Here is a 25,543-nt window from a genome sequence, read left to right as displayed (position 1 = left end):
GCAGGGAAGGGGGAGAGAGGTATGGCTGGCCCTGTAAGGAATAGGGACTGGGACCACACAGGTAGGGAGACTAAAAATGAAACAGGGCGCTGGCTGGCTTCCCTGTAGGAAACCACATAGAAGCTCATTTATATGTCGCAGCACCAGTGTGAATGGAGCACAATGGGGAATCAACCTAGGAAAGTAGATTTTTAGCCTGAATCATAGGTCACTGGTTACGATCTCCACCAGAACAGGAACAGCTGAAAAAGTAGGTCTTTATTTCATGCAAGATGGTCTGTCACTTAGTATTTACTCCTAGGAGCTGGGGGAGTGGACTAAACAAGACGAATACTAAACAAACAAACAAACAAAAACCACTGGACTTAAATTGAAGAGCTCTGGATTCAACCTATGACCCTGCAATGTACATAAATCTCAGACTGGGCACTACCTCTTTAGGCCTCAGTTTACCTATCCATAAAATGAGGCTAACCCACTTTGGAAGAGTATTATAAAGGGTTAAATGATATCATCTATGAGGTACCTCATTCTTGGTAGGCCCTGAGGGTCATCTCAGTTTAACATGTGGATTTGAGACAGCCTTGAAAATAAGCTCAAGTCCATAACTCCAAATGTCTAGTACAAAAATGGGAAGTATCAAGAGAAATCAGGTGATTAGTCAAAAATGAATTAAATGTGCACTTTCTATTTTCCTCATCTATTTGTGTTTGCTTTTGTTAGAGTTCTAAGCTCGGGGGCATGGTGTTTGACAATACAAGAATTTAAGAACACAGCTGGTCGAAGGGACCTGAGTCACTGGCAGGGCCCTCTGGGCAGACTCATGAGTCAAACAATAAAATCACAATATTTAACAAGATCAAAGAGTCTTAAAAAAATACAAAATCCAAGGATAAAAGAAGTGAGGCTTAGAGACGTGAAGTGATTTGCTCAGAGTCATACAGCTAATAGGTAACAGAGTACATACTCACATCTAGATTCCCCTATTCCCAGTTTAACATTCTTTCTATGACATGTTTTGGATGATTCAAAATACATTTTTCTTGCTCCAGAACTATGATATGAATGTAACAGTATTCTAGGTTGGAAAGTATCCATACTCTCCAGTATGAATGAGGACAGGGGGCTGCTTCAGCAAGAGGTTGGGATATATATGCAGTGGGCAAGTAAAAGGCAAGAAGTGATATCGATCATGACACCTTGCCTCGATGTTATCAGTTTTACAAGTTTAATATAATTGCAACTCCATTTAATCCTTGCAGATTTCATCTTACTGGCGGGACAGATGTTTTAGAAATAAATGAATCTTATAATTATTTATAATATCATTATAATATTCTAAGACTATTTATTTATTTCTAAATTCTTTATTTATTTTTATTGACGACACAATGTTACATTAGCTTCCGGTGTCCGATACGGTGATTCCACAGCTCTATACCCTGGGTTGTGCTCCCCACAAGCGTGGCGACCACCTGTCACCATATAACACCATTACGGTACCATAAACTATTCCCTGTGCTGTGCCCTTCATACCCACGATGTATTCAACTGTAACTGGAAGCCTGTGACTCCACTTTGTAGATGAGGAGGGAAGTTAAGCGTCCTGCCCAAGGTCTCATAGCCTCTTGTGCAGTAGTGGGGAAAGTGGTGAGCATTCTTGACATGAAGAAAGAGAATTCCTTCCATGACCTCTTTCAGCATGCTAATTTGGAGCCTATTCTCGAGTGTTTGAAGAATCACATGGATGGTTTTCGGCGTGACTTACCTCTGGAGCTCCCTATGGTCTGTCACTTTAGGAGCTACAAAACCGTGGCGTGACACTGGGTCAGTAACTCTGCTCAGGATGCTGCCGTGGCCCTGGGAGTCCAAAGATATCCGAGTGTGTGTATCTGCCTGGAACTTTAAGCCACTAGGCATTTTTTATTAGCACCACGCTCTAACCAACTGAGCTAACCGGCCAGCTTAGGCATTTTTTAAAAGAGAAATGCCGGCAACCAAAGAACAAACTGGGTTGACATCTGGTGGTGGGGATAGGGGGTGGAGGACAAAAGAACAGAGGAGATCAGCCGGGCTTTATCAACTCCACCATGCCTTTCCCCTGGCGGGCAGCAACTAGGTACCAGCCACTTGCCTCTTTACAGTTTTAACTAAAAGGAGCATTACAGAGGTGAATTAACATTTAAAAAGAATGTAAAAACTCAGAGCTGTTCTAATGATGATTAATGGAGAGCTATAAGGGGGCCATGACCTGCTAGTGTCATTAAATGGATTGGCAGGTTTCTGAGCATTAATTATAAATAGCCACAGGAGTTCTCCTGCTTCACAGAATGATGATAAATCCAAGTCTCTGAGAGAGAAGAAGAAAGGGAAGCAAAGAGGGGAAAAAAGTTTGCCTGTAAGTGTCTGCCTGTGTGTTGTGGGGAGGAGGAGAGAGCAGAGGGAATGAGATAAATGATAAATTAGACCCTGCCAGTCAATCACATTTTCTAAATGTTTTATGTCCCAAAAGCTATAAAAGCAATATTCCTTTCTGCCCTTATTGGAGCCATTTCTGTAGAGCAATCACATCAGTTTCCTTGGGGATTTCCACTGAAATGTGCTTTGCCTTTTCTTTTTATATTTACTCTCCAGCCTGTGACCAAGGGAGGGTCAGAGTCTGCATACAAATGGGCGGGAGAGAGACCCAGTGACCAGGCAAGGCAGGCTGAGTAAGAGGCGCTGGTTGGGGGCCCTGTCTCCCTCCACTCCCACTGCCCGCGCAAACTCACAGAGAGCCCAGGTTTTTTCCATTCATCCTGGGAGGATCTCAGTGAACAGGCCAATACCCTGATAGAGCAGACAGTGAGGACTCCGTACAAATTCTGCTGACTCAACAGACCGTAAGCATCATGAAGGCAAGGATGGACTCGGGGCCTGCTTTATTCATCGCTAGAATCCAGACGGGTGCCGAGCATCCTGGGACTTCCAGATAGAGAAGCATAGCCAGCTCAGCCTGCGTGCCTGGCCTGTGTCGGCTGAGAACGGGAGCTGGGCTGAGCCCATCTCCCCCCGCGCCCTCCCTTCCCATCTACCAGGGACAAGACTCCTCAGGCTTCAGTTACTATTCCTGGTGAAGAGATGAAGACAGAGATGGGACAGGGAGGCAGAGATAGAATGAAAGAAAGAAGCCCCAAACTAGGATTTGGAATAATGGATACTCCAGACGATGTTATATTTTTTGTGTCGTTACTTTTCCGGGCTTTCGGCTGCAAGTCATTATTTCAGCTGATTGGAAAATGGTGTTGAAAGACCTGCTTCTCTGGTACAATTTTCCTCATATCCTATTAGTTGCAATACAATTACAGAGAATACATCAATTCCTGGCCTGCCCGCCGCTGCCGCCGGAGCCGCCTATTAAAAAGCGGCCTTATTAATGGAATTGTACATCTAGGATTAATCGGCTTGCGTTGGCCATTTACATTTCTCATTCCACAAGCACTTTTGTTTGCTTAATAGGCTGAAGGAGGTAGGAAATGACACAACAAAAGCCTCTCCCAATTGCCACGCGTATCACTGGTGGATTTAATATCCCCTCCTTCTTTTATCCTGAAGTGCTGCAGAGGGATAAGATCTGGCACGTGCCACTAGGGAAAAGCAAGGCGGCAACGAAACAGCCATTGGTGGACAAGCAGGAAGGAAGGAGGGGCCAAGAGAGAGGCCTGGGCCAGAAGAAGGTCTTTGCATTTCCAGGAAGGAGCACAGGCTCCTGCTTTCCGCCTACTCTACTCTAGGAGGTTCACCTGGCAGGAGGTGGCACCCTAGGGACAAAGCTCAGGAAAGCAGGATCCCACTGGCAGGGATGGAGCACAGGGAGCCAGTTGCCCAGCTTTCAGGGGAACGGATGCACCCTCCCCTTTGCCGTGAGTGACTTCAGCAAGTTGTCCTTTATCTAGGCTGCTGTGTTTTTGTTAATCCTGGTCTGGCTCTCTGCCCGTATACACATTCCTCCATCATTTCCCTTTAGGGCTTAGGGAATAGACATAAGGCTAGTGGATTCTCCTCACTCTGCTACCAGGCCAAGGCAAGCACAGTGTAACATAAAGGGGAAGGGGAAGGGATGGGGGACAGGTGCAGGGATGGAGGAAATCAGGTAGGTCCAGTTGGATCCCGTTTTTTTTTGTTTTTTGTTTTTTTTTTTTTTTTCTGTTGGTATGGGTAACTTAGAACTGACAGCTTGGGATTTCTCTTTGGAACTTAGGAAAGGAAAATGCAGAGCATCACTGCAGAATTCTTACGTTCACTGGATTCCAAAAGATGAACCACCAGGCAGCTGTCCACAGCAGCAATCTGCCTAGGAAAGAGTGTGCCAGAGAGAAATGCCAGCCCATCTGAATGATAATCCCCAACTGCAGGGAAGTGGTGGTGAAAGCAAGGTAGGAGGGAAGTGTGGAGGCTCCAGGCCCTTCCTTACCCGGGGTACCCTCTGAGGGTAGGATAATAGACCTTCAACTCCTCCCCCACACATTGGACTATAGGGAATTCACCAGTACATCAGAGAGGTTTGAACTCACCACCACCCCCCACCCCGCCCAGGGAAAACTGCTAAAAAATAATAGAACTTAGACATTTTCATCAAACCTTATCTCCAGAGAGTTCAGCTTTTCCTTTCCGGAACAGGATGGGGACGGGGAGGAAGGAAACGCAGGTTTTACCACTGGGTGGGCTTCAACATCAAGCCCCTGGGAGAGAGTCTTGACAGACGGGGAGCAGATGTCCTCTCTCTAGGCAGGAGCCACACCTCCCAGCCAGGGCTAGTGTCCACCGGACCATCATCTTCTCCTGCCCTCTCCTCAACCCGCTCCATGAGGCAATGCTTATGAAAGTTCATTCTTGCAACAGCCATGCTCTGTTGAATTTGCTCCTCCCTTGGTCTCTGGCTGGCTGGCTTCGCCCGGGACCCAGGGAAGTCTGTGAGATCTCGAATGCTGGGCAGCTGAGGCTTATGAAGCCCAGAGCGCCTTGCCAGCCAGGGGCTCTGTGATTCAACAGAGGACTCCAGCCTCAGGCAGGGCATAACCCCAGCAGCACGGTCCATGTATGTTGGAGCGATGTAATATAGTATGACTTTTCACTGTAATGGGATTTTTCTAGACCACTAAGAAAAAAAGACTCCATTAACCACACTACAAAGGCCTCTACTTATTAGTATTTTAGAACAGTGGCAAAACATTTCGTGAATCTAATTATTGCTGACAAATATGAAAATTGAAATCAAAGTTAAATTTTCAGCTACAGTGCCTCATATACCAGCCTTCTCTGACTTCAACTACTGCACCAACACATTTATTCCTCCAATAGTTTCATCAGAAGATTGGCTATTTTCCCTCTCCCCTAATACTGCTTGCCTGCTTCCCCCAGCCCCTCAGCCCTCCCTGGCTCAGACCCTATATATTTTGAAGCATTAAATCTGACATATTCATCTTGGTGGCTGGCACGAGCTAACTAACTTCATGTTTACTTGTCACAGATAGAGAAATGGGTTGAGCAGGGTGCTGGGGAGGCTGCTTTCCTCCCCCCACCCCCCCCTGCCCCCAGTCCCCTAGCCTTCTTTTTGTAATTTTTTAATTTTTTTTTTTTCAGATAAAAGTCATTTGACTGATTTCAAATTCCTCGTGATATCAGGACAGGAAAAAAAAAAGGACTTGTCAACACCTTTCTTTCTTTTTCCCTATTAAGCATACTGTAAAAATCAATCCCTTTTGTCACTTCACTCTGCTTGCGAGAATGTTTAATGGATGTCAAGGGAGCTAATGATCGCTGGTAGAAAATTCATTTTAGATTTGCTATTTATAAAGTACTCAGTACTCAGGTGGGAAATTAACATGAGGCAAGGAGTCGTGTGGGGTGGGGGAGGGAGAGAAATATAGAACTGGGGCCCTGCCAGGCTGCCAGTTGCTTTGTGTGGGCGGCACCCGAGGCATTCTGGGGGCAGGGGCCACGTGTGTCAGAGATGCTGGGTGGGACAGGGCAAAGAGCATGGGCTCAGGAAACATCCAGACCCAGGGAAGTTGATCTTTCTGAACTAAAATTTTCTCAGCACTAAAATCATATCTATAGTACCTAGCTCACGAGGTTGTAGAAAGAATGAAATAAAATATTACCAGTGCCTGGCACTGAGGACTAGTACATGTTTAATAAATGTTAAATCTCTCTCCCTGTCGCCCCATAGCCCTGGGTGGGGATCAGGACAGGACGGGTCAGGACAGAATTGCTGTAGGATCTGGAACCAGCCGCGGGGGCTCTCACACAGGAGCCCACCGAAGGGGTGCTCCCCCACCCCGTATTTACAACCTCCCTGTGATCAGATTAGCCAGTGGTTGTCAAACAGCAGTGAGCGTCAGAATCCTCTCCAGGGCTTCTCAATACACAGACTGCTAGGTCTCATTTCAGAGGTTCTGCAAGTCTGTAAGGCCTGGGGCGGGGCGCGAGAATCTCCTCCTGGTAAGTTCCCAGGTGATCCTGATGCTGCTGGCCTGGAACCACATCTGGGGAGCACAGAGGTGGGCATAGAAACTCAGCGGTCTCCGGAAATAGTGTAGCCCCAACGTCCAACCAGCGCCTCGAAGACAGACAAGTCCTTCCCCGCCCCTGACTCAGCCACACCCCCTCAAAGCAGTATAGGACTCAGAAGTCTGAAGCAAATCACTGAGTGCTAGTTAATTCATTCCCTGATTTACGTCAGGGGCCAAGCAGGAGAGGCAAGTGCTGAGGTTAAGTTTCCGGCTTGCTGCGGTCTGTCGTGAAGCCTCAGTTTCCCCTGGTGTCTCAAGTGTTCACATGGATCCGCTTTGTCCCACAATATGCCCTCAGTCGCACATGGAACTCCAGGTCAGAAAGCCTCAGTCTACCCACACCCTTCTAATTTCTCCTTTTCCTGGCCCTTCTTTTGGATACTTCTCTGTTATATTTGGATTAACTGCAAATCTCCTTTGATTACTTACTCTCTGTTGAAACAGACAACCTGTTGCCACGTGTTTGATTACTGAATCCCAGGGGAGTTCCTATTTGTAATGCAGCCAGTTACAGTACACTTGGCATTACACACAGTCATTGAGCTGCTAATTCATTGTCTAAGAAGTTGCTTTTCAGTTTCTGATTTTTCAATAATAGGCTTCTCACGAAGCCCTTAAGCTTCGGAAATAGGCCAAAAACTGCTTTTCCAGTCATTTACATAAACACAAGCGGATCAGGAGGGGGAAAAAATGGAATAGTTTTACATGTAACTCCTGGGGCTCTGGAGCCTTCTTAGATAGCACGTCAAGGCGGCAGGTCTGCAAAAGCACTGGGGGAAGTATGCCGGCTCGCAGAAAACCTGACACCAAGGCGAATGATAAATCCTGAAATTTCTCCTGACGCCTAGGCTGCCGCTTTGCCGGAGCTGGGTGGATATTCTGGGCACCAGCAAATTGTTCTGTCAGCAAGCCGCTCCCTCAGCTGCATCTTGTTAGGGAGTCTGTCACTCATTCCCCAGTCACAGCACCACAGTCCCACCTCTGAGGTGGTGTCCTGTCACCTGGGACAGGTAGGGAGGTGGTGTAGAAAACCCGCCCAGGAGCCAGAGCCCCAAGGGGAGCTCCATCTCCCTGAAGCTTGCTCCACATTTCAGCTGTGGGAGATGTGGATTCAGGGCCTGGCTCTTCCATGGGGGTTCTGTTACTTCAAGAGGAAGGAACTTTCCGGCGTGGGGGCCACTTTCAACCACCATCTTGTTTCTATCTCTCCTCTCTCTCTCTCCCGCCCTCCCTTTTTTCAAATGTAGATTTTACAAATAACCCAGTGAGCCAGAAAGAACAGCCATTCTTTTTCTTCCCAGACAAATAATTTTCCTCTTCATTAAAGAGTAAAGAAAAAGACTACTATAACTTCTACCTTTAAAACACCGAATTCTGACCAGGCTGTTTTCCTTGCACGCATAGCCCTTAAGGGACAAAAAGGAAGGTGCCAGATAAAAACAGAAAAGAAACAAGATGCCCAGTTAAATTTGAAATTCAGATCAATAGCAAATATTTTTTTTTGTAAGTATGTGCTGTGCATAATAAAAAAATTACTTGTTGCTTATCTGAAATTCCAATTTATTGGGCGTCCTGAATTTTTGTTTGCTAAACCTGGCAATCCTAGCAGAAGGGAATATTAATTACTTAGTTTAGATAGTTTCATAGCTTACATACCACTAAACTTGCTTTGTCCTGATTTTTTTTTCCCCCTGAGATGGCTATATTCAAGAGAAACTGAGACCCCCCCCCATGAGGGCAGAAAGGTAACTATACCCACTCCCAATGCAAGCACACACCCAGATCCCAGACTGGGAGTGGCCCTTCCAGTCAGAGATCCCTCCATATGTGTTCACCATTTCTCTAAGTCAGTGATTCCTCAAATTTAGCATCAATCACCTGAAGGGCTTATTAAAATGCACACAGCTATGTTTCAGAAAGCCCCAGACTTTCTGATTCAAAGACCACACTTGGACAACCACAGATCTAAGGACATTGTGTAGAAACAAAACCCTTCCTCTTCCCCATGGGCAGACAAGGAACTAAAGAAACCACTATGAGGGGTCTCCTTGAAGGTTCAGTGTAGAAATGGTGGAATAGAATAGGTCAAAAATCTTTGTCCTCCTTTTCAGCCTTTTAAATTCTTTTCCTGGCTTTATTTATTCCATCATTCCATCTTAAACATTAAAACAAGTTAGGACAGTGGGCTAATCCTGCAGGAAGGACATCCCTGACAAAGAGCAGTGTGTGCAAAGGCACTGTGCTGAGGCAGGGCATTTGTGTCCAGGGTCAGTGTCTGGGGTCAGTGGGGCAAAATGTCAGAAGCGGAAGGATGCCAGAAGACAGAGCAAGAAAGAGGCTGAGACAAAAATAGAGAAGGGACTTCTATGACAAGTTAAGGAACTTGTGCTATTGTCTTGAAAGCCAGCTATATGGAGTTAATGGATATTTTAAGAAATGACTGAGGTGAGAAAATTTGATTTTTTAGCAAGATAATTAATTATTAGCAAGAGAAAAGATGGACTCACCTGAGGAGAAAACTGGTAGCAGGGAACTATTTAGAGGCATCATTAGTTCAGCGAGACATGGCTGGAGCTTGAACTGAGACAGGATCCCCACGGAGGAGAGGAGGGACACATAGATACAGGGGGTCACTCAGAGGCAGACCTGAATTGAGCTGGTGAGTCCTGAATAGGAGCAAGAGGGGTAGAGGAGGGTAGAGGGGGAAGTACAGTCCCCAGGTTTCACAAGCATAATTCAGTGAAACATGGAAGCTGCATTCCAAGGAAGTTTACATATCCTATTTTACAGATGAAGAAAGCAAAGGCTCTGGAGGAAAAAAAAAAAAAAAAAAGCAAAAAACCCTCAATCTCCAAAAGTCAGAGTTAATGACAGGGCTGGGATGTAACGGATGTAACGATCAAGAAATATGGTCTATGTGGACATGCTCTGCAAATCATAAATATAAAACTGTGTCTGGTATAATTCCTTCAAGAATCAACTAAAGAAAAAAGTTGGAGGTGAGCCCATGTTTAAGAGATAGTCTGCTACCATCTTCTAAATGGTAGGACCAGAACCATAAAAAGAGATGAAAAAATCAGGTAGGAATGGATGAGATTGTATCTTAACATCCAGAGAGAAGAGACTGTCATGAGGACAGGAGGGAGATTCTGTGCAATCCCGCGTCCACAGTCAGCCCTTTTGCCCATTACACAAGTCACTGTTTTAGTCCTTTTCTGCTTTCTGGAAAACACACCCTACAGGTTTATGGACGCCTGTGTGAACATGAACACACATGTGTGCAAACACACATCTTCCCCAAATGACACTCAGAGAAAACCACAGCCATTGAATGCAGACTCCTTCACCTTCCCGCAACCAAGCTGTAAGGGTTACCTGAATCCAAACTGTACGAGGACAGCAGGTTCACCCTCTTTTTTCATTTTTCTTTACCAGAGTAAGCTATACAGCGTAAAATTTATCATTTTAACCATTTTAAATGTGCAGTTCACTGGCATTAAGTACATCCAAACTGTTCAGCATCCATCTCCAGAACTTTTCATTATCCCAAAGAGAAACTTTACCCACTAAACAATAACTACCCATTTCTTCCTCCTGTCAGCTGCTGGAAACTTCTATTTTCTGTCTGTATGAATTTGCCTTCTAGCTACTTCATAGGAGTGGAATCATACAATATTTGCCCTTTCATGTCTGACTTCTTTCACTTAGGATCATGTTTTCAAGGTTCATCCATGTAGTAGCCCATGTCAGAAATTTATTATTTTCATTAAGGCTGGATAATTCTTGATTGTATGTATGCACCATATTTCTTTTATCCATTCATCTCCTGAGTGACACTTGGGTTGTATCCACCTTTTGGCTATTGTGAATAATGCTGCTGTGAACATTGGCTGTACAAATTTCTGATTCTCTGCTTACAAATTTTTGGGTTTGGGGGTATATAGCTAGAAGTGGAATTACTGGATCATATGATAATTCCATTCGTAATTTGGGGGGAACCACCAAACCCTTTCTCACAATGATTGCACCACTTTACTTGCCCACCAGCAATGTACAGGAGGGTTCCAATTCAACTTCTCTATATCTTTGCCAACATTTGTTATTTTCCTTTTTGAGGTTTTTTTTTTTTTTTTTAACAACAGCCATCCTAATGGGTATAAAGTCATATCTCACTGTGATTTTCATTTACATTTCCCTAATGACTAGAAATGTTGAAAGCCCATGGTTAGATGCCACAAAGTAGGTGGTGACTCCTTAACCGTCTGTGCGTTGTATGGCCTGAGGGCTTCTTCCACCTCTGTCAAGTGGAGATCTAACATTCCCTCCTGTCATACCACATGCTAATTGCCTCCTAAAACTCATCCTCCTTTTCTTCCATGAGAAGAAAACATTACACCAGCCAGAAACAAAGTAGAATGTTTCTGTGGTCACACAGAAAAACTCTTATCATATTTAAACCACTTTTATTATGTAGTTTCTGTCATTTGCAGTTGAATCCAATCCTAATAGGAATTCCTAAATAAGTTTTTCCTTCCTTTATATAGTAATGTAATTTGTCATTCTCCTTGTCTTCAAGACTCATTCTTCTACCAGTGCTCAAGATTTGCTACCCCTCACACCCTCTCCTGTTCCCTAATGGACCTCACTTGGTTGGTCAACTCCTGGGTCTTCCTTTACTCCTTCTCCTTTAGGAGCACCTGCCCTTCAGTATTCAAAAAGTAAAAACATCCTGGGACACCTGGGTGGATCAGTTGGTTAAGCTGCTGCCTTTGGCTCAGGTCATGATCCCAGGGTCCTGGAATCAAGTCCCACATCGGGCTCCTTGCTCAGCGGAGAGACTGATTTCTCTCTGCCTCTGCCTGCCACTCTGCCTGCTTGTGCGCTCTCTCTCTCTCTCTCTGACAAATAAATAAATAAACAAAATATTACCAAAAAAAAAAAAAAAGTAACAACATCCTCTCCAAATGTAATTCCCTTTTGTTTCCCCACTTCCTCCCTCTTTTTTTCTTAACAACAACAATAACAACAACCAGAAACAAAACAAAACAAAAACCTTTTTGAAATAATTGTCTACATTTTCTATATTCTTGCCTCACTTTACTCCCCCACAAACTAGGGCTTTACCCCACAAAACTGTTCTCCCAAGGGGATAGAAGATATTTTTGTCACCAAGTGTAATCTTACTAGATCCTTTAGTAGCATTTGACACTCTTATTATCCCTGCCTTCTCAAAACACACATAATCTGACCTTGATGTCATAATGTTCTCCTGGCTTTTCTTTGTAGCACTCACTCTGGTTAACTTATGCCTGATTGGCTGCAACATCCTCTAGAAGGCTCCTTTGCCTCTGGTTTTAATTCGTTCCCCACACTGTCACTAGAATAATATTTTAACATTTTTAAGTAATCCAAATAATGTTATTCAACAAGTAAAACTACAAATCTGATCATGTTACTATCAGACATCCACTTTCTTCTCTCTCTCTTTTTTTTTTTTTTTTTAAGATTTTATTTATTTATTTGACGGAGAGAGAGATCACAAGTAGGCAGAGTCAGGCCGAGAGAGAGAGAAGCAGGCTCCCCACTGAGCAAAGAGCCTGATGCGGGGCTCGATCCCAGGACACTGAGATCAGGACCTGAGCCGAAGGCAGAGGCTTAACCCACTGAGCCACACAGGCGCCCCATCTTCTCTTCATATAAAATCTATATAATAGGAAACATAAGACCATTCAAGCTCTGACCTCTGCCTACATGTCTACTTACACCTCTTGTCTTTCTACCTACATCCCTTCTCCGCCATGCCCTTAACCCCCAAAACCACACATACACACTCCATCTAGCCAGACTGAATATTGGATTCATGATTCCTACCACACTCTTCTGACTCTAGGCCTTGGCATATGCAGTCTCCTATACTTGTAACATTTCTCTCTCCTCTTACCTGGTTAAATATAGTCACCTTTGTTTCTCAGCTTTCACATCTCTTCCTTCTAGAAGAATTTTCTGACCTGAAAAATATCCTAGCTGCTGCCGTAGCAAACCGTATTGTCTTTTATCTCAGCACTTACCGTGTCGTGTTGAATTGTCTACTTCGTTGATTAGAACTCTGTTTTGTTGTTGTTTATGGCTTGCATACAGTAAGGTATGAATACATCATTCTGGAGTGGGTGAGATATAAATGTAAGTAAGAACATGGCCATGTCCTTGGGTCTATTATGTTGCTTTTTTAAAATTTTTGATATCATTCACCTTGATGATATGGAGATTACATGTCTATATCATTTGAGGATGACATAAAGCTGGTGGCAACAACTCATCAGAATCCAAAAATAATCTCAGTGGATTTAAATAAAGCACCCCAAATGCAGTAAAATTCTTCGAAGGAACATTTAAAGAAAATTAACTGTAAGCAAGAAAAGGAGAGGTCTTAACATAATAGCAATTTTGTCAGAGGAATGAGTACAACATCAATATGAGCCAATAGTATGGTATCTCTGGAAAAAAAGAAAAAAGTAAAGAATACAATAATAAAATGAACCTATGTAACTATAAAGTCCAAAATGTGATAGGTAATAGTCCATGCCCCACTTTAGCAATCAAACTACATCTGGGAGAATTTGTCTGGTAATGCATTTTAGTGGATCATTATCAAACTAGGGCATGTTCTGGAGATAAGGATCAGGATGATTAATGGTCTAAAAGTTGTGCCATATGATAATCATAAGAAGAAGGAACTAAGAATGTTAAGATAAGTAGGTTCATGATAGTCATCTTTTAGAAAGAAGATCACACAATATTCCTTATATTTTTGAGCAACTCTAATTGACAGAAGTTAGAAAGAAGCAAAATTGCTCAACATAGATTCATTAGGATTATATTCATCTGTGAGTAATAGAAACCTAATTAAATAAGGGCTTTTTTTTTTCTCATAAGTGATAGTGAGTATGGGTACATGTATTCTAGTGCTGGTACAACTCTATGTCATCTTGAATCCACGGTCCTTTAATTAGGTTGAGCCATATGAAATTGCTTATACTCAGCTATTTTTGATTTACCAAAAGTCTATTTAGTTCAATCTAAAAGCTTCCTTCCTTTTCATTCTTTTTTTTTTCTTTTCTTTTCTCTCTTTCTTTCTTTCTTTCTCATTCTTTCTTTCTTTCTTTTTTTAAGTAGCCTCTACATCCAGTGTGGAAGCCCAGTGCAGGGCTTGAACTCACAACCCTGAGATCAAGACCTGACCTGAGATCGAGAGTTCGATGCTTAACTGACTTAACCGCTCACATGCCCCTTTGCCATTGGTATGTATTGTTTGTCCTCCTGTTTCCAAGCTGTTTCCTGGATCTCCAGATAGCATGCCATTCTCTTAGTCAAGAGGAATCAGCAATAGTAAGACTTAAAAAGCACTGGCTTCCTGACTATAATCCTCAAAATGCAAAATAAACTTGTGCTTACATTCCACTAACCTGAACTGCATTACATGACCATACTCAGCTGTAAGGGAATTTTGGTGGTGAATATTTTGAATGTGCACATTCCTGCCCTGAACAAATTTAGACACACTGTTTATACAAAAAAAAGGATGATCATTTATTTTGAGGTGATATCAAAAGTATTTGCCAGAATAATGTTTTCTCACAGAGTTTATCAACTATAGGAAGAGGTGCTAATTATTTATTCTCCATTGTATCTGAACAGTAGAATCATCTGTAGTTATTTCAAAGTAGAAGGGACTCTGCCTATACTGGACCTATTCAATGAGAATTTTTGTAAGCCATCCCTGGGCATCTCCACAATCTTATAACAATCTCTACAGGTGATTTTGATAGGCAGCCAGAACTGGGAACCATAACATAGGTGGTTAGTCTCTGCTCACTGGGAATCTCTGAAATTGTAAGGCAGAATTTGGCGAACATCATTCACATGTGATTGCTGCCTTGGCGGGGGGAGACTGAGAAAATTCCATGATATCTCACAACTCTAGGAGTCTGTGAAAAAGCTTTTGTATTTGATGATTAAATTATTTTGGCCTTGACAAGTCTTCAGCAGTGCAAGAAAGTAATGAAAAAATGGTGACAAGGCATTTAGATCCTTCTATTAAGAAGTGTTAGAGGGAAAGGAAGGAGAAATGTAGAACAATTAATTAATTCTTATTTGTTTTCAAAATTAGGAAATGGTTTATCCAATTGCATATGTCTATGCATCACCAGTTGCACTGAGAAAAATGCTGTCAATTAACTTTCTCCATGTCTGGGCCAAGTTTCTTCTTGGGTGTTTCGGAGGAGAGTCAAATGCCCAAGTGGACAACTTTGCGGAAGAAAGAAATAGATCTGAAGCTAAGAAACACCAGGCCGCTTCATCTTCTCCAACTAAATACAGTCCATCCAGTCACTTCCCTCTTTGTTTAGATCCACACTTCCCCTATGTGTCTCACTCCTCTTGGTGCCAGTGCAGGCTCAGATAGTCATCTCATCCTCTGCTTAACTGATCTATTGACCACTAGAGTGACTATTTTCTGCTCTTGGGTAAGTTCAGTCATAGTATTGAGCTCATCCACCACAACCCAGGTTCCTACAACATATGTTTCATGACTGATCATCACCAAGAGGAATTGCTAAAATATGGAATCGCAGATTCAGAGTCCCAAAAAGATATTGTCAAAAAGAAGGTATCAATTAAATCTGATAAGATAACATCAGAAGGGATAAGTTCTGAGACCAGGTTTTGTACATACAGTAAGACACCAAAAGCATAGGAAAAGGAATGGTTGAATTGACAACAGCTCACTGTAAGTTGACAGGGTAATATGGCTCCAAAAAATCCCTAAGGGGATCTCATGCCATTTTCCCTCTGTCTTTCCCTCTATCCATCCTTTCTTTCCAGCCAAAAATTCTGAGCATTGAATTGATGCCAGGTGTTGTGTGAGGTGATTTGGGATGTAAAGATCCATAAGGTGGTCCCTGACCTCTAGGAGCTCAGAGTCTAGTAAGGGAAGATAGACACGAGAGCACATAACTGCACATGTGTAGTTGTGTGGGATGGATGTTAAGAATAGAGGTTATACAAGAGAAATTGAGGCATAAAGGATGAAATGAGAGGCTTCAGAGGGATGCTGAGCCTGGAATTTCTTCTTGAATTATAACAAGTGTTTTTGAGGTAAACGAAGACAGCACTCGGCAGAGGGAGCAGTGTGTGCACATGTGCTGTGAGGATGAGCCCTCAAGCAGTCCATGGAACAGGAGTCAAAGGATTAGGAGAGGCTGGCAATCCCAGGCCAGAGCCATAGGGTTTCTGGTATCTTTCCAAAGAGCTGAGACTTCCTTCCCTTTGGATTTGGAACCAGGAGGGGTCATATTCTATAATATTTGGGGCTACTCAGAGCACAATGGGAGAAGAAGACTTTAAGAAGAATACAGAGTAAACAGAACAACCTTAGAGAAAAGGAAATCAGTACCCTTAAGTGTGGATAATAATACAGAAAATAGGAGAAATCCTGGAGATATCTAACCTCTTGGAAAAAAAATTTGAGAGAAGGGGGGAGGAAATCACTTTTTCAAATATTTAAGTAAAGGTCATGTTGAAGAAGGATAGACTTGTCCTGTAGGTGATAGTATTTATATCAATCATAACACTATTAGATAATATTCATTGAGAACTTACTATGTGCTAGGCAGTGTTCCAAACACTTTATCTGCAGCAACTTATTTAATCCTCAAAACAGCCTTAAAACTAAGTTTCATAATTATCTCCATCTTATAGAAGAGGAAGGGGAATCACAGAGGCTGACTGAATTGCCTAAGATTTCAAACTAGAAAGTGGAAAAGCCAGGGTTTGGACACAGGTAAACCAGCCACTATGTTATAATGTCTCTCTGGACCTAGAGCAAATGACAAGAATCTATAATAAGACAGATTTTCCTTCTCCTTTTTCTTCCTCCTCTTTCTGTCTTCCTGAAATCCAATGGTCAGGTAAAATAGACTATCTGCAGATAGGCATAGTCCCCCTTATTGGAGATAGAAGCTAGGGAACCCCTGCAGCTGCACTGTTGAAATACCAGAACTCAAGGAAAGGGACTGGAAGCTTGAAAGTTTCTCTGGGCTTGAGCTGGTTGTGACTCTGGGTCTGGCAGACACAGCAGTGTGAGTACTCTGGGGAACCCTCAAAGTGAGTACTTCCTGACTTAACCAGAGATTGCCCTGGGAACAAATTTGCATGGTAGCTCTGTTCCCCATGTGCCTTCTATCTTGTGTACCCCCAAAACAGACCAAGTTTTCCCTCCTGTATGCACTGCAGGAACTGAGCTGGCTTGGGGAATAGAAGCAGCCTCACTTCTGCCTAACGTCCTAGCTGCAAAGTTGCTATCGAGATTCTCAGCATTGAGGCTTTGTTGCGCATGAGAAGGAGAGCAACGGAAGCAACACTACTGGCTGACTCTTGGGAATGAGAAGTGGAGCCTGAACAGAGGAAAAACATGCAAATTTCACACTAAGGAGTGGAGTTTCTTCCAAGGTTCACCATCCCTTAGTGCTCTCTAAATCTAGCTCTAACACGTTCTTTCTTGACCCACATTCAAGTGGCTCCTGAATTTCTTTTCTACAATGGATCAGTTAAGAATCCTCATCACTCCTGATTCCCTATACCTCAACTGCTGTTAATCCTTTTACCCCATTTTAAGGGTGCCTTGTAAAGAATTACATGGGTATGTGATGTAATAGATACGATAAAGCATGTCGTGTTTGCGTGCACACACACCATTCACACATTCTAACTTTGGTCATCTGTCTGTGACTGTGTCTGTATTCTTAGCCTCCTACTAGCAGAAACTGCTTCCGAATACTTTCTTCTAGCATCACTATCTTTCAAGTGCTACACTCAAAAAGACTATTTGCAGAATTGCAAAATGTTGAACTTGAAGTGAAACTTGAAAATTATTTTGGTCTGACTTATTTATTTTAGAGACATGGAAACTGAGGCTCATAGAGAGGAGGTGCCTTACCCAAGACCATAAAATATTTCAGATGACATTAGAGGTATAATTTTTAGCCTGGCCACATATTAGAACCTCTTACAGAGGCTGAATAAGGCTGATGATGAAATTCTGATTTTGTTGGTCTGGGATATGGTTCAATCATTGGTATTTTTATAAAGCTCCTCCGGCAATTTGATACACCAAGTTTGAGAACCAGTGATTTAGGGAATGAAAATATTGCAAATAAACACACATTGAACCTACCCCCTGAAGACCTTACTGGTTCTGAGAAGGGGTCAGGAAATGTCGAATTGCTGTAGGCTGCTTGACCTGGGAGAATCAGGATCCATGACAAAGCAGTTATCTGTTCTCCTCCATGAGAAAAGCTAAAAACAATCATCACCACCACTGTGGGGATGCAGATAGAAGCAGCCAGGTAAGCAATCATCCTAGAGCATTCAGGAGACAGCTAGTGCACAGTGTGAGCCTAAGAGAAGCTATCGTCCCTTTTGTACATAGGGCTGAAAACAGAAGTTGATGGATTGGAAGAAGGCTTGTGCCCCAACTGTGGTATATGACTAGAGGAGAACAAATAAGTCATGATGCATTTTTATTATTCTAAGAACCCTAAGTTGGGTGTGATGAGTGGGTGGCAAATAAAAGGGTTCTCAGAAGGGAGATTACCTTAGATCTGCCCTGAGTTATGAATCCTTCCCAGAGGTCCCCTGTCTTATTTGTCTCTTCTAGACCAGCTGCCAGAGGCAAATCCTTCCTTGGTCTTATATAAGTGTCTCCCCACCTGGCTCCCCTTACCTTCTTTGGCCCTCTAGTTCTGTGCAGAAGGCAGGGCAAAAAGGATGTGGGTAGGCTACCAGACAGGGTGGCATCGGGCCAAGAATCAGCTACTAACTTGAATGACAAAAGACAATTGTCACAAAGCCAACAAACTTACACCAGCTTTTATCATCCACATACTAACTGAGGGCACATCAAACCTGCATGAGCCCCTTCTTGGCAGGAGACAGCAGGGGGAAGCAAAGGCAGCACCTCTTATGTGTTATTAACACAGAACTGGAGTTGCGCACCCTCTCCCAGTGCTCTCTAGATAAAACAAGGACCAAGGGTTAGTTGCTTTCTTGTATCCCACCATCATTTCCGTAAGAAACCAGAAGCTGTGTTGTTCACTCTTTCCCTCTGCTCCTGGCATTCCTGCTGGTGCTTCTGTAGGCTATTAAAAAGGATGACAAACCAAGTCAAATCTTGGAAATTCTATTGTCTTTGGTCTCATCCTTTAGTTTGTTTTAGTCACTGATATATTTATTGCCGCCACCCACAACTATGCACAGAACATAATAGGCACTCAGTAAACACTTGCTGGGTGATTGAACCAATAAACACATACACAGCTACAGTCTGTGTTGGGTTCAAGTTTGGTGGCACCACCAAGATAAAGCAAAGGCAGTGTCTCTAGAGAACGGATCTGAATGAGCCACTGAAGCCCAAACCAGCCAGTTCTTTGAAAAGTCTTTTATAACTGTGAAGACAATACTCTTAGAGAAGAAAAAAAAAAAATCAAATTTAGTAACCTAAGATGTCCTTAGTAACAGTGCTAAAGAATGTGTTTTCCAATATTTGATTTCTTAGCTTGACAGTCTCTCCTGAAATATTCTCTTCTCAGCACCGAAAATGTGAATCTTTGTTGGTTTGTTTTGCAGTTTGCAAATGACTTACAGAGTTCTTCTGGCAGGGTTTCTGTTTTTCTTCTTGCAAATAAACAAAAGGCCATCTCTCTAATATGACTTAAGTGGGGGAGTATCTGTGATCTGTCAGGGTTTAGGAAGGAGGAGAAGAGGACAGGAGAGGGAAGTAGAGAGGAAAATGAGAAGAATTGGAACAGGCAGGGTATAGAAGCTGAGTGAAATGTGGACAAGGGGCAAAGGTAAATCAGATATGGAAAATTAGAGTGGCAGGGATATCAAAGAGCTGAAGACTCTGCAATCAATCAACGGGGTCCCCGGTACCCTTGCTGGAGACGGCTGAACTTGCCCACCAACTCATTGGCCCCTTCTTCCTCCTGCTGCGCCCTATCATCTGGGCTCCTTGTGAACTGAGAAGACAGACTTTCCCTCCTTCTCCTGGGCAAGCCTGCATGAAGCAGAGCAACCCCTGCCAGCGTGACCTAGATCTGTCAACTGATCAATTATTGTTCCTGTAGAGGAGAAGGAGGAATGAAAGGAGGAAAGAAAAAGGGAAATGGAGAAAAAGAGGAAAGGGGGAGAGAGGGCAGAAAGAGGGAGGGAGGGGGGAGGGGGAGAGACAGAAGGTGAGGGAAAGTGGAGGAACACACAGAGCTTTTAAGTTTAAGCAGGTGATAACGGGCAGGCGTCACCCAGAAGGGTGCATAAATAAATACAGAAATATATAAAATGAAATAGGAAGCTCTCAGAGAGGGAGAGGATTGAGTCCTCTTTTCCTCCACTTTGTCTAATCCAGACTAGAGCTGTTTTTACCCTCTAACACGCCTAGCTCTGACTTTCTTCTCTGACCCTCCTCCTTTCTGCCACCTGCCCGCATTGCACCTCCATGCTGAAGTCTCCTTTGACAGACATATGGGAGGTAGGCCTCCTTCATGCTCCATCCAAAGCCCCTCTGCCCTTCCCTTGTGCGCTTGGGAGTGGTATGGAATGGAAGCATCCACCACCAGGAGAGGAAGGCTACAATGGCGCCACAGACCCCATCTACCCATATACCATCAATTACTTTATTTTTGCATGTTTCCATCTTTTATTTTTAATCTGTTTTATTGAATTTCAAATGACTATAGACATAAAGTAAACATTTAACAAGCCAATAGAGCAGAAAGGAAGTAAACTGCATAAATACAACCAGTCTCAGCATGGAGTTCCACTTAGCACCACATGTTTGGAGTGTTACAAGCATTAATGAGTCCTTACAACACCCAGGGGAGTTGCTCCCCAGCCTGGCAGGCAGGTGGGGAGACAGGCTCACAGAGGGAAAGATTTTCCCCTGCAGAAAACATAGGCAACTTTGAGCTCAGATGTGCCTGCTCCCCACTGAGCCTTTCACAGGCCACCAGGACTGGATTGGAACCTGGAAGCCATGCTCATGGGAGAGTTTGAAGAGTCTGTAGGGTCTCTGTTGAGGTCAGATATAAAGCAGAGTTTGTTTGCACGTTTGGCATTCTAGTTGGTGTGTAGGAGCAGGCCATGGACTCCAAACCAAAAAAACCTGGAACAGGGCCAACTCCCAGATATGATGATCCCATCCAAAGTGTGTTCATCATGAGTAGACAGACATGAAAAGATGCTGCAGATCTTGTCAGCATGTGTCTCCTTACATGCCGGAAGCATGCGGCTCATATTGATTTCGAAATGTCATCTGTTCTTAGGATATTAAAAGGGATCACAGCATCCCAATGGATCAACTGTGGCTGAAGGCAACACTGGTTTTTGGGGCCATCTGTGACCAGTAGATGATCCCAGCCCAGGTCACTGTAACTCTAGATAACCAGAATGCAGGCACGCCAAGGACAGAACCCAGACATTCCAGAACAGAACACCTGAGCAGGGACACAGGAGAGACCATCTCTTCAAGGACACAGTTGAACACTTCTAATACCAGCATTATGGGAAAGGCTTATTGAGAGACAACAGAAGTCAGGGGCTAGGCATCCATCTCATAAGAAGACATTATTGGGGTTATATTCGGCTTTTAAAATGCCACAAAGGAAGAACCAGAACCAGGACGAGGCTTGGCACCTGGTCGCTAAAGCTACAATCCCAAGAATGGTCTTTATGCAGCAAGACCTGCTGGCCAGTGCTGGGACTCTCCAGGCACCCTTGATCAAATGCTCAGAAGACTGTCACTGAGTATGAAGGATGAAGGTATCCTGCATTTGCTGCACTCCTTACCTCCAACTTGCCCCGAGTTGGCAGAAGCAGGCATGGCAGCCAGGGTTTACTTCATGAGGTTCCTCTGTCTCTTTGCCCAAAGTTTGGAGGTTTTTTTTGGGTGGGGGAGGGGGGTCATGCTTGCAAGTACCCATGATGCTTACATCAGGTCCAGGGTTCCATCATCCCACACCAATGTTTCACTTTCCCAGTAAACATTGTCATGGCCTCATCTACTTCCCTCACATCTCTAAAGCAACACCCAACTCAGGCTGCTGCTGGCACCCAAACATTTCCTGTGAGTGGCAGGAAGTTGGCAGATCTGCCCAGCTGAGCAGTGTCCATGTCGTCAGTGCTGAGTGAAGGAGAGCGTGAACTTAGCCCCCACGGTCCTTTCCCTTCTGCTCTGCCTGTTTGTGTCTCAAGTGGGCAGATATAAGTTGATGTGGGACGTGAGAAGATGAAAAAATTTGAAAGGTAAGACAGGAATCTAGCCAAGCTCATTGGAAGGTGTTAAAGGGAGCATTAATCCTTCGAAGGAGAAATGGTCGGGTTTCTAGAAAGAGAAGGGCTGCGGCACTACCAGCCATTCCTTTCAGAGCCTCTCAGTGGCAGAAGGTGGGCGGGTGTGCTGAAAAGGACAGCCGCCTAATCCAGCTTCCCCAGCTCCTGTTCCCAGGAAAGAAGAGCTGAGAGTTAATCAACCCCAGTGCAGTGCTTCTTAGGGCCAGAGCCCCAGGGCGCTAATCACCCCCTCCCTTCTGCCCATCACTAATCAGTGCTGATTCCCTTGGAAATTCCCTCCCCCTCTAAGCTGGATCATGGTTGCTGGCGGGGTTGGGGGGAGGAGAGGGTCAGAAAGGGGTCCATAATCGGCCACTAGCCCTGGACACCTTTTTTTAAGAAGGCAAGAAACCCAGGAAGTAGCGGCTCCAGGAAGAGCCAGCTTAAAACAAAAACAGAGAAGAAAAAATTGCCTTGGAATGTGTACTGCATTCTAACTAGTCCCACTGGGTCAATGCAATAGGGGTGGATTATTGCAGGCAAGACCCGGGCTGCCTCAGTAATTCTGCAAGTTTGATAAGAGATAGCTGGCAGACTCCAGCCTCCATCCCCCGAGAGAGAAAACAGACATCACCTTTGCCAGTCCAAATGGCAAGTGGTGTGGGGGCTTTGGGGGTTATTCTTCCTTAAAATTGAGCAGCCGGTTTTATTATGACACATTGAAGCCTATTCAGAGCTGGCTCAAGGTGGGTAGCACAAATAAGACCATTATTCTCCCAAGGAAAGTCAAATTTGGCAGAATGTGAGGAGGTCTAAGATAGCTCTGTCACCTCTATCCCCCCACCAAGCTAGGAACAGGAGCACAGAATCAGATTTCACCCCAGAGAATTTTGTACCGCAACTTTCTACTCGTCTATTTAGGGATGATTCAAAGTATGAGCAAATATTATGCTTCCATGCATTTATTTCTGAAGGGGGAAAAAAAAATCACGTATGCTAATTTATATGTAAATTCAGTATGGCCCTGGGGCTCCTGGCATGCTGCCAAGAGGGCTGTTGCTGGTGGAAGTTTGGCCATTGTCTCTAGTTTGATGTATAGATAGACGAGACACGGACCTGCGGACAGATGGAAATTATTGGGGACTTGGGACCTTCCTTCTCCCTTCCTCTGACCTTTCACTCTACCTTCTGTCTACTTAGTTTTCATTTCTGTTGTTAGCATCATAGAAGCCTGTCCCTGAACTCAGTTTCCCCACTGCTAGTGTTGGAGCTCTGCTCTTCTCAGGTGAGCCCCTAAGGACCAAGAACAGGAGGGGTGAGCACCCTCCCTGCACACATATGCACACACATACATGCGCACACGCACCATTGCTGCTCCATATTACGTAAGAGGAGTCAGTCAAGGATGCCTCCAAGTTGGCTCCTTTACTCTTACACGCACCAATGGTCCCCTAGGAGAGGAGAGAGATACCGAGGCTAGTTCCTCTCTGAGGCTGAGTGCAGCAGACGACATCAAGGCTATCCCTGCAAAATCCACCACTGTGAACTTCCTTGTCATTGGACTCCCATCCCTCCAGCGTTCCTTGCCCTCCTCCTTGAGCCCCAGCCGAGGGTACACACGCATTTGACTCTTCCCAGCCTGGTCCTCTCTGCCCACCTTGTGTGGGTCTGCATGGTAGCCACTGCAGCCGATGTCAAAGGGACAGAGGCAGCCCCCAAAGTCTACCCTCAGAGGGGTGTCAGCAGGACCGGAGGTGGGGACAGACAAGACCCTGAGAACTCCATACTGCGGTAGAAGAGGACGAGATGGGTGGAATTCCCCATCCTTTTTCGCCCTGTGAGACTGAACTTTCCTCTGGGAATACAAGGCACAGAACTGAGCTTCCGCATGGGATCCTATCTGTGAGCTCAGCGGGACCACCCGGGGAAAGTTTCTCTGCCTGTCTCAATCTCTATGAGTTTAAGCACCTTTAACATGAAAAAGGCAAGTCAGAGCCTCCAGGGGACGGGTGGGTAAGAGCAAGCAGGTGAGCAGATGATACCACGGCTGGAACGTCAGAGCTAGGACAGAGCGTGGGGCCACACGGTGCAGCAAATGGACTCAAGGTTGAAGCAGATTCCAAATGTACCCCAACACAGCACAACCAACATCAAAGGGTGCCTTGGGCCAGAGACCAAGCCCACCCTCCATGGCCACCCCAGTCCTTGGCTCCCCCACCCCAAAAAACAAACAAAATTAGCATTTGACTCTTCTTGGCTCTCTCTCTTCAACTTGGAAAATCTTCCCTGAATTTCAGATTCCCCCTGAGTGTTCCCACTGCCTTTTATCAGCTTGTTATCCTCCCCCAGACCGGCCGCCCCCACCAAAAACACACCCCGAAACCCATTAAAAACTAATACAGTTGTCCCCTGCTGCCGCAAATTGATTCATCCCTTCAAGCTGGGTTTCTGACCAGAATCTTACACCATGCACAGTTACCTGATTCTTCCTAGCCTGCATTTTTCAGTTGCTCCTTTTGGAAGCTTTGCAAGTTTACTGGCCGATATTTAAAGTTTCCTCTTGTAATTTCTTCCCAGTAACATAAGCAACACATTAGCAACCCTGCTGCCCTCTGAATCTGTAATTTCCCCCTGCTTATATGTGTGCTCCGTTGTGTATGTGTGCAACAATGTACATAAAGCCGGGGAGACCAGTACATCGCCACGCACCTAACAGGAGCGCCAGACACATTTTACTTATGCATATACATTCCCCCATTCCGGTAGCAGCCAGAATCAAATCAATATTCTCACAGCCTGGTAGGGAGAATGAAGTCCCAGCCATGCTGTTTAAACGCTCTCTCCTCCACCTGCAAACCGTGCAGCACAGCCGACTCAGGGAGCCTGCGAATCATATAAAGCATACTGTACGGTTCCTGGGTCTACTGTAGGCAAATCAATAGCAAGCTCTTACCTTGAAAGAGAAACAGAGCAGCCAGCCCCGTGAAGATTGCCCAAGAGATAGAATTGTGCATTTTTGCCTGGATGGTTTTCATGATTTTTTTTTCTTCTTCTTTTTCTTCTTTTTTGTCAGGTTCGGTTTTTTCTTTCTTTCTTTCCTGACAGATTGCGTTGCTCTCAAGCTGTTGGAAGGAGATTTAAATCCACTGTTTTGCTGAAGGACACAACAAGAAAGCCGAGGGTGTGAGAGAGTGTGACTTCTCAGTAATTATCTCTACTCATACTCTGGCACTGAGACACATCGTACAATCTGGCCCTGGACAGCCCTCCTACAAGCTGCAATCATTGGTTCTAATCCAAGGATTGACAGAGCTACAACACACGCGCGCCGGCACACACACACACACACACACACACACACTCAGGAATCATTTACTGGGCAAATCAGGCTAGCTGATTAAAGAGACAGGAGCCTGGAGAGATGGGATGATAAATGCCACTTTGCCCCTTCTATATTACTTTCATTTTTTAAACTGACAGTCTCAGAGCCCCAAGCATCAAAAAATCCCTTTCCTTCTGGCATTCCCCGGCCTCCTGAACTCAGATTCCCTATGCACTGGAAAAATCCCATAGCCAGCAACGGCTTACGGGAAATTTTAAAGGGACAT

General features: G+C 44.4%; 1 protein-coding gene and 1 non-coding gene across 2 annotated transcripts in view; both read right to left on the bottom strand.

Moving 5' to 3' along the window:
• NTM (neurotrimin) overlaps nucleotides 1–25,308 on the bottom strand; it is a 943,101-nt gene extending 917,793 nt beyond the window's left edge. The window contains exon 1 of the mRNA XM_044258220.1: nucleotides 24,889–25,308. Within this exon, the coding sequence (XP_044114155.1) occupies nucleotides 24,889–24,970 (82 nt within the window). The 5' untranslated portion in view covers nucleotides 24,971–25,308. The remainder of the gene's footprint in view (nucleotides 1–24,888) is intronic.
• LOC122914908 lies at nucleotides 10,768–10,893 on the bottom strand. Its single transcript, XR_006385971.1, has one exon. It is a non-coding gene; the product is annotated as a U6atac minor spliceosomal RNA (small nuclear RNA).
• Nucleotides 25,309–25,543: the final 235 nt, after the last annotated feature.

The sequence above is a fragment of the Neovison vison genome, chromosome 7 (genome assembly GCF_020171115.1).
Source record: "Neovison vison isolate M4711 chromosome 7, ASM_NN_V1, whole genome shotgun sequence".
Taxonomy (NCBI): Eukaryota; Metazoa; Chordata; class Mammalia; order Carnivora; family Mustelidae; genus Neogale; species Neogale vison.
This window is presented reverse-complemented; position numbering and strand designations above follow the sequence as displayed.